Genomic DNA, 13,273 nt, shown 5'->3' with positions numbered 1-13,273 from the left:
CACCTCCATCTTTCTGAACCCACCAGGGACTTGCTCACTTAGGTATGGGACACTGGCTTCCAATTCACTCCCCACAGCACGGGGGGTACGTCTTGCCACGCGCACTACTCCTCCCAGCACCAGCTCTACTAGAGATCACCGTCAATGGTGATCTGCTTACCTTCAGGTAAGCAGAGAAGGCAAGGTGCTCGCATTATAAGGATATCATCACCTGATCAGCCAGTAAAGATTCTGGAAATTCCTAAGATGGGCAATTCATTCTGGGGAGTTAAAGACTACCCTCTCTTGATCTCTTTTTAAATCTGCATCGGTTTTCTCCCCATGTTACAAAAGCCATCTCTATTCATCTTAGTCAAGTTTAACAAAATACAGATATGCAAAAACAAAGAAAGAAAGAGAGAGAGAGGGAAAACATTTAAAAGATAAATTCCCAGGACTTCCGTGGTGGCCCAGTGGCTGGGACTTGGCCTTCCAGGAGTATGGGTTCCATCCTCAGTCGGGGAGCGAAGATCCTACATGCCTCAAGGCCAAAAAACCAAAACATAAAACAAAAGCAATACTGTAACAAATTTCATAAAGATTTTTTAAATGGCCTGTATTTTTTTTAAATTTTTTTAAAGATAAATTCCCTATTGTCTTTCGAAACAATCATCATAATAGAGATAAAAATTTAAGACATTAGCTTCTACGGTGAACTGACTGCCCCTGGCAGGGTTGAGAGCAGTAAAATCAAGAGTGATGGGGTTGAAGAAGCCCTTCCTGAAGGGGTGAAGGAGAGAGAAAGGGAACAAAAGAGAGAGGAAGGGAAAAAGTGAAGACACAGTCTGCTATGACAGCTACCCTATCACTTTTAAGCCTGGACCCAATTTCACCAAATCCAGTTAAAAATTGTTTAAGAGGATTATTTTTCTGATTTAGACAAATCACTGTTGTGATAGACACAAATACAATTGAAGGGGTACTTTGCTATCTCCCAGCAAAGTTCATCAACTTCCTGAAAAGCAATCAAGTAATCAAAACTCAAGGAATCTCAAATGCCATGTAACTGTCTATGGGAAACTTCTGTTTGTCGGCCCACATTAAAAGAAGCAAGTTATTTCATTGACAAGAATAAAGATGGTCACCAGTGAGCACACACGGAGTCTACAACGGGCACGGGAGTCTACCATATGATGACTTTAACTAACAAGCACCAAGTCTGGGGAGGCATGAATCTTTGATTCAGTTCAAGGCAGCTCCGAGGACAGATGTGCTAGGAACACTTTCACACTCAGGATAAACCAAACCAACACAAGCCTCACAGTGGGTGGAAGAAAGAGAAGGATCTATTGCCCTCCCAGCCTGCCAGAACACAGGCTGAGTTACACATCAGGGTATCAACATCCCCAGTTATGAAGAGCTATTCTATGATGCAGCCATCTTATATTTTTCGATTGTGTGATTTTATTTACAGGATTCATAAGCAAATCCATTTAGACAGAAGGTAGATTACTGTTTGTCTACAGATGAGGGGAATACTGAAGAGAAACAGAGGCTGACCACACAGGAATTAATGGGTACAGGGGATGACAATGTTCTAAAAATGCCTTTGCTGTTGTTGTTCAGTCGTGTCTGACTCTGTGACCCCATGGACTGCAGCACGCCAGACATCCCTGTCCTCCTCTATCTCCCGGAGCTTGCTCAAACTCATGTCCATTGAGTCGGTGATGCCAACCAACCATCTCATCCTCTGTCACCCCCTTCTCCTCCTGCCCTCAGTCTTTCCCAGCATCAGAGTCTTTTCCAATGAATGGACCCTCCACAGCAGGTGGCCAAACTATTGGAGCTTCAGCTTTGCCTTTTGGTGATAAAAATCTTTCAAAATTGATTGTGGCTATGGTCACACCTCTCTGTGACTATGTCACAATCAATACTTTTCAATGGGTGAATTATCTATCAATAAAGTCATTCTAACAAAAGTTATGGTCCACATTAAATGAAGCATTGATGCCAGGACCACCACATTGACTGTACAGAAAGACATCAAAAAGCTTGGAGAACTGGGCATGTTGGTATAAAACAAAACTGGGAAAAAAAAATAAAAACAGGTAACTATTTCCTAAAGGAAAGTGTACATGAGGCAATAATAAATAAGCAACTGGGCAGAATTAACCTCACTATGTCTGTCCTTTGTAGTGGGGGCTGACCTAGGAGACAATATTACAGCAGTAACAAGGATAATAGGATTCCAGAAAGCTGGGGGGACAGATGACAGGAAGGCAGAAGCACAAGCTCTATTTTTAAACTCCCTACCAATGTTAGAATGGAAGCAGGAAATTCTGACTGAGGGAGCTTCTGGAAATGTCTAATAGATCACGATGTTTCTAGAGACAAGGCAGATGAACAGCCAACAAAGAGTGTTGCTTAGTATCATAATTAATAGATCAAGAATGACTGAGTTGATGGCTGAGATTAGTTGCCTAATAGAAAGCTGCCTAAAAGAAACACCATCCCTTATTCAGCATCCAGACCTGAGCCAATCCTCAGACCCAGAACTCACTGGCCAAAGAGAACTGAGGTCCCCTAAGGACGTTCCCTGCAATAAATACCATGGCAACTGTGTACACTATTAATTCCCCACATCATTCCAATGTGGGTACCAATGGATGCTGCCATGTTGAATGTGGGCAAGTCCTGGCAAGAGGTGCTTCTTTTCATTGGAAATCTGTAAAGGAAGCAGAGAGCAATGCCTGGTATTTCTGACAAAGAGATTCTCAATTGTGGCAGGGAACCTAAAAAAAAAATTACTTGTCAAAGACCTGCTCCATCATTTAAAACTGAAGAGAAAACTACTTTACTGGGGAAAAAATGACTTTGGAACATTTGAAATACCTTGGCCTGTGATGTAATGTCTCCAAGGAGACTGAGTGTGCAATTCTTCACCAGCAATGAGGTCGCCCATCACCTTACTGAGTGCACAGGGTAAGTCATAGCTCCAGGTTGATGGGCTGTGATGAATACTACCCACCATTCATACCCATCAGCAGAAACCCAAGAAATCCAATTCTGCTAGGTTGTTTTCTACCTGTCAGAGGCTACAGCTGTATTTACACACTGCCTACACCAGAATATCAGCTACTGTAGGTTTTCCTGTGTAAAGCTGCTTTCTGGTGGCGAGGATCACAGCATTTCTCTACAACAGAGCCACTGGGGTCCCATGTGATCCACATACATTTGGACTTCATTTTACAAGACCTCAGATAAGGCGAGTGTAGCTTTTGAAGCACAGAGTCATCGCTCTAGATTAAAACCAGGCAGACCAGGCTGTGCCTCCTCTTTCAGGCTCTGAGTAGAGTTTTAATGGCCCCACCACAGCTTTGGTTTTATTAAAAGGGATTTTAATCATCAAATTTACTCAGATCCTACTATAACTGATACTGTACAGCTAGTACATATAGGTAATTTTTTAAAGAAATGAAAAGGAAAGCACATACATACAAAAACTAAATTTATAAATGCTAAGAAAATGAAGAAAAATGCTACACAAAGAGAAAATGGTAAGATGAATTCTGCTGAATTCCCAGAGGAAGAGTTTTAAATCTTTATAAGGAAGAAAGAAGATGGAAACCAAATCAAACATTTGCCTGAGAGACATTCAAAGATATAGAGAAAGAAGTGAAACTGACACAAGGAAAACATCTTTATAAATATGAAGTAATTAAAATGGAAAATAAAATGTCTATTAATAACTATCTCAATATTACTTGGGCTTCCCTGGAGGCTCAGACAGTAAAGAATCTGCCTGCAATGCAGGAGACCTGGGTTTGAGCCCTGGGCCAGGAAGATCTCCTGGTGTGGGGAATGGCTACCCATTCCAGTATCCTTGCCTAAAAAATCCTATGGATGGAAGAGCCTGGTGGGCAGTCCGATGGATTGTCGAGAGTTAGACACAACCAAGCACGTGCACAAATTATCACTAAAAAGTTCTCAGACCCAATTTCTACTATCGAGAATTTTATGATTGCTCTTGGAGTGAGGGAAAGACTGGACAGTATTATGAGCCTGATGTCTGTGTCCCCTCAAAATTTACATGTTGAAACCCTGCTCCCTAAAATGAGATGGCATTAGGAGTTGGGGCCTCTAGGAGGAAATTAGGATGAGATGACAGTAGAATCCTCCTGAAAGGGATCAGTGTCCCTCTAAGACCCACAAGAATCTGTTGCTGTTCTCTGCTCTCCATCACATGAGTTACAGGATAACTGAGCGGTCTGCTCGCCGGAAGCAGTCTCCCACTGGGACCCAGCCAGCTGATACCCTGAACTTGGACTTCCAGCCTCCAAAACCGTGGGAATTGAGCTCCTGCTGTTCATAAAACCACTCAATCAAAGTAGTTTTGTTACAGCAGCTGGAACTGAGTGAGACAAATAAGCAGGCAGGCGGATGGAGATACTGATGCAGACACACACACATACTACTATCAGACAACAAGGAAAGTTAAGGGTTAACAGGAGAACTATCAAGAGAACACTTCGTGCAAGGATGGGCATGATGAAGGACAGAAACGGTAAGGATCTAACAGAAGCAGGAGACATTAACAAGAGGTGACAAGAATATACAGAAGAACTATACAAGAAAGGTCTTAATGACCCAGATAACCACGATGGTGTGGTCACTCACCTAGAGCTGGATATCCTGGAGTGTGAAGTCAAATGGGCTTCAGGAAGCATTACTATGAATAAAGCTAGTGGAGGTGATGGAATTCCAGCTGAGCTATTTCAAATCCTAAAAGACAATGCTATTAATGTGCTGCACTCAATATGCCAGCAAATTTGGAAAACTCAGCAGTGGTCATAAGACTGGAAAAGGTCAGTTTTCATTCCAATTCCAAAGAAGGGCAATGCCAAAGAATGTTCAAACTTCCACACAATTGCTCTCATTTCACATGGTAGCAACGTAATGCTCAAAGTCCTTCAACCTAGGCTTCAACAGTACATGAACTGAGAACTTACATATGTTCAAGCTGGATTTAGAAAAGGCAGAGGAACCAGAGATCAAACTGCCAACATCCACCAGATCACAGAGAAAGCAAGGGAATTTCAGAAAAATATCTACTTCTGCTTCATTGACTATTCAAAAGCCTTTGACTGTGTGGATCAAAACAAACTGTGGAAAATTCTTAAAGAGGCAGGAATCCCAGACCACCTTACCTGCCTCCTGAGAAACCCATATGTAGGTCAAGAAGCAACAGTTAGAACTGGACATGGAAAAACTGACTGGTTCAAAACTGGAAAAGGAGTATGACAAGGCTGTATATTGTCACCCTGCTTATTTAACTTCTATGCAGAGTAAATAATGCAAAATGGCAGAAACCACTCTAATGGCAGCAAGTGAAGAGGAACTTTAGGGCCTCCTGATAAGGGTGGAAGTGGATAGTGAAAAAGCTGGCTTAATACTCAACATTAAAAAAAACTAAGGTCATGGCATCTGGTCCCATCACTTCATGGTAAATAGGTGGGGAAAAAGTGGAAGCAGTGACAGACTGTATTTTGTTGGGCTCCAAAATCACTGCTGATGGTGACTGCAGCCATGAAATAAAAAGACACTTGCTCCTTGGAAGAAAGGCTATGACAAACAGACAGCATATTTAAAAGTAGAGACATCAGTTTGCCAACCAAGATCTACATAGTCAAAGCCACGGTTTTTCTAGTAGTCATGTGTGGATGTGAGAGATGGACCACAAAGGAGGCAGAACACTAAAGAATTGATGCTTTTGAACTGTGGGCTGCAGAAGACCCTGGAGAGTCCATTGAACTGCAAGGAGATCAAACCAGTCAATCCTTAAGGAAATAAATCCTGAATATTTTTTGGAAGGACTGTTGCTGACGCTAAAGCTCCAACACTTGGCCACCTGATTAAAAAAACTGACTCATTGGAAAAGATCCTGATGCTGGGAAAAGACTGAAGGCAAAAGGAGAAATGGACATGAATCTGAGCAAACTCTGGGAAACAGTGGAGGGCAGAGGAGCCTGGTGTGCATGACGTCCATGGTGTCACAAAGAGTCGGACATGACTTAGCAACTGAACAACAACATTAACTAGGGAATCATTTCCTAACATCAAGTATTGGGCAGAGACGGAGAAAGGTATAATTCTGAACCCTCCAGTAGACCAGAATACTCGAGAAGGCTTCCCAAAAGTGAAAACTAAATTACACCCTGAAGACAGGTCAGGATTGTCTTGAGCAAAAAGAAAGGGAGACATTTCAGGCAGAGGGAATCAACATTTGCAGTGAGCACCCAGGGGCTGCTTGAAAAGAGCACATACACAGTCCTGAGAGCCACACACATGTGCCTAGAACCATGGGGGGAGGGGCAGGCAGGAGGTTATATCACAGTTTGCCAGCACCATCAGGAAATATATCAGAAATACACATTTTCCGGCTCCCCTCTAACCCTAAGCATCACTCTTGGGGGTGGGGGGGTGGGGTGGGGCGCGTCCAGCACTGTGGGCTTCAGAAGTCCTGCAGAGGATCCTCATTGGGCTCAAATAGGAGAAGCACTCCCCAACTTAATGAGAAATCTAGACTGAAACATGCTTACAAGTAAATCCTTTAAAAGATACACAGGAAACATTCTACATTCATAAGAGAGAGATGAGTTTTGTCCAGTGCCCAGGGGAAAAGATCAAGTTCTTCAAATAGCAGGAAGTGTCTATTATAACAAAAATCTCCTTTCCAGACTGGATTCAACTACTTATTTTGCCCTGTTCTTTTTGGGACTCTCAAGCTTGGAGTTACTTCCTGTGACACTTTAAGATGCATATGGGGACTTCCCTGCTGGTCCAGGGTTAAGACTCTGTGCTCCCTATGCTCGGAGCAAAGGTTGGGGAACTAAGATCCCACATGCCGAGCATGGCCTGGCCTGAGACATAAAGCCGATAAATAAAGACTAAAGTTTTTTTTTTTTTTTTTTAATCTGTATGAATAAGAAGCTGAGGGATTCGCTCCGCATTTGATCGACAGCCAAAAATATCAAGGTTTTCATGTTTCAGCAGTGGACGTGCTATGAACTGAGCGAGGGCTGCAACGTGGCTCAGAATGCTACTTCTCCACAGAAGCACACGGAAGGACTGACCACACTGCTGTCCACGGACTGAGCGGTTACTGGCAAGACTGCAGGCCTGGTTTGTGCTTTAAAACACACACACACACACACTAACACACCCCAAGTCCCACCGCTAGAGTGCCCTGCGTTACAGATTCTGGGTTCCTATGCGGCCACTGTCTCTTTTGCTTGTAGCACAAAAGTGAAAAATTATTCTTACTTTTAAAAGAGAGTAGTAAAAATGATAGGCCCATTTGAGTAACATGTAATTTAAACCCACAACACAGTCTTTAGCATTTAAATATATATACATATGTGATGATCTTGGCGGGGGGGGGGTGGAAACTCCTCTGGAGAATGTGTACCCATATTTTGAGTTCCACCTGGATTTTCAGTTAGATTTTCAAAGTCTTCAGGTCACCCCCAAATTTTAGGATAACACACCAGATTTGTCCCTGCCTCTTTTAATACTTAATAAGTTCATAATGATTTCATGTGAATCCAGCAGTAACTATAAAAAGCCAAGTACTGTGAGGAATAGTTTTCAATTCCATTTAAAGTCCCAAGAATGCTCAGCTAGGGTCAAATGACATCATTATCTATGACTTATTTTAAGCAACTTTGATTTTTTTAAAAAATTTTTTTAACTTTAAAGGCAGGACACCCAGATACTCTCAGGTTGAATTACAGATGTATTTTTGGATGCCACTTGATTGACTAATCAAGTAATGTCATGTAATTATTGGTGGAGTTGTTTTATTTTCCCCTCTCTGAGCATTTGTTTGAAATCTGATGTTTCACACCACCACCGATCTGCATTTACTCCACAACTTCAGGAAGCAGAGAAAGACACACCCTCAAGTGGTCAAACCAGGGCCGTGTGTGGTATTTTGTTTGTACTGGAATTGTTTGCCCTAATACACATGAGCATCTGCATATGCCTGGCACTAAACCAAACTGAGAAGACAAAATCAGATATTTCATCCATCAATTGTTGATTATACGCGATCACACAGAGTAAACAGAGTAAGACATTAGCATGAAGCTCATAAAAATTCCTATCTTTAAGATATCATCCTATAGAAAACTAAAAGTCTACTGATCACAAGGCAAGCATTTTCGTCTTCCTAAAAGTTTGCGGTAACGAATGAAAAAACCTCCCGAGCAGGACAATAACAAACTTCCTTTGTGCAATCCCAAACTTCCACAAACTGAACTTAAAACAGATTTGAAATAGCATCCACCCACCCCTTCCATACTGGAAACACACAGACCCTATGCCCTTTGGCTTATGGACCCTCTTCTCTTTGGCATCCCCGCAGATTAAGAGAACAAGGGTCCTGAGATTTAAGGCTATAGGACTGACCTGGCACATAAAACTTCAAAATAAAAATCACTGCCCCCCTTCCCTCAGCACCAAACAGAAGAGCACAGCTACTCACGCGGTGGATGCCCAGTCCCCACAGCTGCCCCCATCCGCAAGCAGATGGTTCCTGTCTGGTCCAGGGGGCCCAAGGGCAGTGGCAGTCGTGGGAGATGGTGAGGAAAGTGAGTCCAGGCTGCTGGGAGGGGTGTCCTCCTTAGGAAGACTGGGACGGTCACCTAGGGAGGAGAAAAAGGCATCAAACAAAAGCTCAGAGGAGGAAAAAACAACTCCATTAATAACTACATGCTCTCACTTGATGAGTCGATCCAATTATAACCAAAATTACGTTTACAATGCAGTCTGAGAGGATTTTGGTGCCCTGTCTTCAGGGATTTTCTTTGTTTTTTGTTTTTAAACCAAAGATGCTTAAAATAAATCATAGATAATACAAAATGAGGAGTGTTTCCCCCACAAGAAAAAAAAAAAAAGCAATAATCAAAATCAGATCAAGACGGAAGATGAAAGCCTTAATGGCGGCCACAATGACTTCCTGGTCTCTAAGGAGCACAGTCATAAATCAGCGATAACCTCAAGAGCAGTCCAGAGCAGTGCACCAGCCCTGCCGGGTCCAGCCTCTTTCTTTTCAGCCACATGATGACTCTTCAAGCTACTGCCAATCACCACTCACCACATAAATTCAACAACTTGCAAGGGACCTTGTTTTCTGAGCTGAAATCTTAGATTACAATTTAACAGCCCAACTGATTAAATCGTGGACAAGGAGAAACTTCCATTTGCTGGTTAACATGAAGATGTTCTATAAGAACCAGGCCCAGGCAGTGACTGCAGGGGATGACTTTTTTTTTTTTTTTTTTTTTTAAAGATTTATTTATTTATTTGGCTGCACTGAGTCTTTGTTGCTACACACAGGCTTTCTCGAGCTGCAGAAAGCGGAACGCCTCTTCATTCATGGGCTCCTCGCTGAGGCGGCTTCTCTGGCTGTGAAGCGCTGGCTCCAGGTGCTTCAGCAGTTGCAGCTCCTGGGCTCTGGAGCACAGGCTCAAGAGTCGTGATGCTCAGGCTTAGTGGCTCTGCAGAACATGGGCTCCTCCAGACCAGGGATCAAACCCTATCTCCTGCATTGGCAGGCGGATTCTTAACCACTCGACCACCAGACCAGGGAAGCCCCAGGAGATGAAGCAATGCTCAAATAGAAGAAGCATTTCTTTAATGGGTTCCATGATTTTCTCACTCACAGAGGACCATTTGGTAAAATACGTCTAGTATCATTTGTACACATTATGAGCTTGGGTAGAAAATGCAGAAGGTCGGGAGGAGCTCAGAAAAGCTTCTGTCTCTCTCAACTGGTCTCCTCACCTCCATGGTACTGTCAGCCCACATCACAGCTTGACCCCTTTGGCCAAAGTCATGGACCCCATTAAATCGTAACCGCTCAAGGGTGCCTTCCAGAGGCAGCAACTTTCTATTAAGACGGCAATGACTTGGCTTTGATGTTTATAAATAATGGGTCACGAGAGTTGCTCAACAAACTGCCATGGCAGCAGATGACACGCAATGTGGAAGGTCACACCCTAGCCACAAACAGCTTCCAGCTGATTAAAGCTTCCTTCCTCCTCAGGCCTAAGTCCCAGAAATCGAGGATGTATGAACCCACTCTCAGAAAAGCATCTTACACAGACTTCAGCTCTACTCATCATGCAGCACAAGCAAAATCCCTGGCCTCTGATTAGGCTCACTCCCAAAATACTAACCTTGAAAACTGACTGTGTAAAAAATTTTTACTTAACTCTGACCCAGCTTACAACTAAGGCTAAAAGGATCTGAGGAGTGAAGATCTGGAACAGCAGAATTCAGGCAAGAAGGAATCAGAGATGGTGATGGCTGGAAGAAGGGACCCCTTAAGGAAGCACTGAGCAGGATGAATGGTCCCATGCAGAAGACTCCAGAGAGGGAGAGTTTTCTGAGTTTTTTTCTTTCTTAAACGCATGGTTGGGGAAGGAGATACAATGAGCAAGAGGTGAACGTGATCTCTGTGGGCAGGTCTTCTCCCTGAGCAAAGTCTCTCTATAAAAGCCTTGTTCTCTCCCCTCATTCACGAACACACAGTCCAGAATACTGCATGGACATAGAGAGTAAGTATATGGATACCGAGGGGGAGGGAGGAGGGGGATGAATTGGGAGATCTATGTACATTACTGATACTATGTATAAAATAGATAATTAAAGAGAACCTACTGTATAGCCCAGGGAATCCTACTCAACACTCTGTGAAGACCTAACTGGGAAGGAAATCCAAAAAAAGAGGGAGGGGATATATGGACAGCATCTTGCTTTGCTGTACAACAGAAACTAACAACAATGTAAAGCTACTATACCCCAATAAAATTTTTCTTAAAAAACCAGAATACCATACGCTTCCTCTTCCAGTGAACTTCCTTTTCCTACAGCCCTTCACCACAAACACATTTAGCTAATTGGGATAATTCGGCCCCGAAGAGAAGGGCTCATTTTCAGGCAAATGAACTGAAACCCACTGCTAGATTTCTGTGATTTCCTTTTGGGTTATTTTCGTTCTGGCAAACAGTCCACTCTGCAACAAAGGCTGCTTCTCCCTCTGTGCCCGGAGAGCTCCATCCACCCAGTTCTCTGCAAATGAGACCTGGAGCTCCAGCTTTTCCCCGGCCCTTCCGGGTAACACTCAGTCATCCTGGGCAACCACTCCCTTTAAAATTAGGACGGCCTCTTGTGTAACCACAGCACAGAGTCTAAAGCAAACTCTGAAATGTTTTCTGGCATGACAGCTGCTAATTCGGGGTTTGGCTAGAAGGTGCAAACGGGGACCAGATCTGCAGTAGGACGGGGTAACCTCCACAGTGGGTCACATGCCAGCAGCTTCCTGGCGGCAGGAGGCTGGGTGCTGGCCCTCTGCTCTCTGGGCCACGGGCCCTGTCTCCAGGGCAGGGCCTGACCCAGCGAAAGTAGTAAGCGGGCCTGTTACTCCCTGCCTCATTCCTACAAGGAGAAAGCTGACAATGAGAAGGAGCTTGAGGAAGTGGAGCCCAAGGTCCCAAGTTCCTTCCAAAAGGTACATGCCTGAAATGTTCGCACAACCACAGACACTAGCTCATCACCAGCGCCTGTGATTCTGTCCCCAAGCAGACTGACCCAGCACAAACTGTCACCCAACATATTAAATCACAACGTCAGTAAGAGAATTTCTCCCTTCCTTCTGGCCAAATGGTGGCAATCTGAACCCTCAAGTGAAAAAAAAAAAAAAAAAAATACTGATACAAGGGCATAGGCGTGCACAAACTGATCAAAGAGCTCCCTCAAAATTCCCTTCTTTCTCACTGTTTAGGAAAGAGCTTTTCTACTTAAGAATCACTGAATTTGAGGAAACGTTAATATCAGGCATGAAAAGTTAAATATTCTAAAACTTTAGTTTACCAACACCAAATGACTTCTTTGTAACTATTAACAGTAGGAAAATGATAAAGCTTTAAAAAATTCTGTGTTCGACAATATCAGGAGTAAAGACTTTAAATCCTGTGAAGCTCACTTGTACTTGAGAATTAAGGTCAGACACCCTCATCATTTTTCACCTTGCATTTCTGCAGAGTGTCACACCACTTCTTTGCTTAGGTGCTATCCGTCAACAGGCATCTCCAGACAGACATGTCACCTACGAGCAACCAGGCTGAGCTGGGCACGTGAACCAGAATGGTGCTGAAGGGCTTTCGTTAGCAACAGACTCCAAGATGAGAAAGGCACTAGAACCACCAGCAACTAGAAGAGAGAATGACTTCCTCACAACCCCCAGATTAATCCCCACCTTCTCCATAAGCTCTTGCCAACCACGTTTTTTGCCTGTTCTCTCCTCTCTCACAACAGCAAGCCGCAGTCAAGTTTACACTGCACTGTCAATGCTTCCACGACCTGGTTTTAGTTCCCTGCCACTGTTACACGTCTTCTGAGGGTGGAGACCGCCTCTCATCTCGGTAACCCTTACGGAACACAAGGCAGTGCGAGGCAAATCAGGAGGCTTCAGGAAATACTGACTGTGGACTCACTGCCAGAGAAGAGATCATGATATTGCAAAGCCAATACCTCCAGGAAGTAACAAGGGAAAAAACCTACAAACCTCAAAGTAGTCCTATTATAAAATCTGCACACAGTTTCTGAGGATTATCCTCTCCCTTTTCAAGCCACAGATATCAGTCATCCTCTTTCTTCAATTTGCTGAGGTTCTGCTTACATACAGTAAGTCCCGGACATACGACCCTTCAAGGTGTGAATTGTCAAAGATGCAAATGTGAGTTCCATCAACGTCAGGCCTGAGTGAGACTGCAGCTTGCCCTCTGTCTCTTATTGCTGACAGTCCTTCAGCTGCACCATCTCCCACCTCCTCTCCCTCCCCTAGTCCGTAATGCTTCTTGATGCCAGCCCCTGTATGCCAGCTCTTGTACTGTACTACTGTACTTTCCAAGGTACTCTACTGTAAGATTAAAAATGGTTTACTTTTTGTGTTTATTTTTTAATGTGTTATTTGTGTGAAAGTTATGATAAACCTATTACATCACTGTACTATATAGCTGATTGTGTTGGTTAAGTACCTAGGCTAACTTTGTTGGACTTAAAAATGTGTTCTCAGAACACAACTCATTCATATGTAGAGGACAAGCTGTACAAGGCTCACTACCCTCAAGTTCTTGCCTTAGATAACTGGGTGAATGTAGAATTATCCATTGAAATAGGGAATGAAAAGCAAGGAGCAAGTGAGTTGGGTGTGGGACATAAATAAAAC

The 13,273-nt window shown here is 43.4% G+C and overlaps 1 protein-coding gene across 3 annotated transcripts in view; it reads right to left on the bottom strand.

The window, feature by feature from the left end:
• Positions 1-13,273, bottom strand: part of ARHGAP10 (Rho GTPase activating protein 10) — a 368,778-nt gene that overhangs the window by 18,852 nt on the left and 336,653 nt on the right. For all 3 annotated transcript variants that reach the window (XR_009692905.1, XM_061142466.1, XM_061142467.1), the window contains exon 20: positions 8,525-8,684. Coding sequence is in view for 2 of the 3 variants with exons in the window: in XM_061142466.1 (XP_060998449.1) it covers positions 8,525-8,684 (160 nt within the window). In the remaining variant the exon portion in view is untranslated. The remainder of the gene's footprint in view (positions 1-8,524; positions 8,685-13,273) is intronic.

The sequence above is a fragment of the Dama dama genome, chromosome 5 (assembly GCF_033118175.1).
Source record: "Dama dama isolate Ldn47 chromosome 5, ASM3311817v1, whole genome shotgun sequence".
Classification (NCBI taxonomy): domain Eukaryota; kingdom Metazoa; phylum Chordata; class Mammalia; order Artiodactyla; family Cervidae; genus Dama; species Dama dama.
This window is presented reverse-complemented; position numbering and strand designations above follow the sequence as displayed.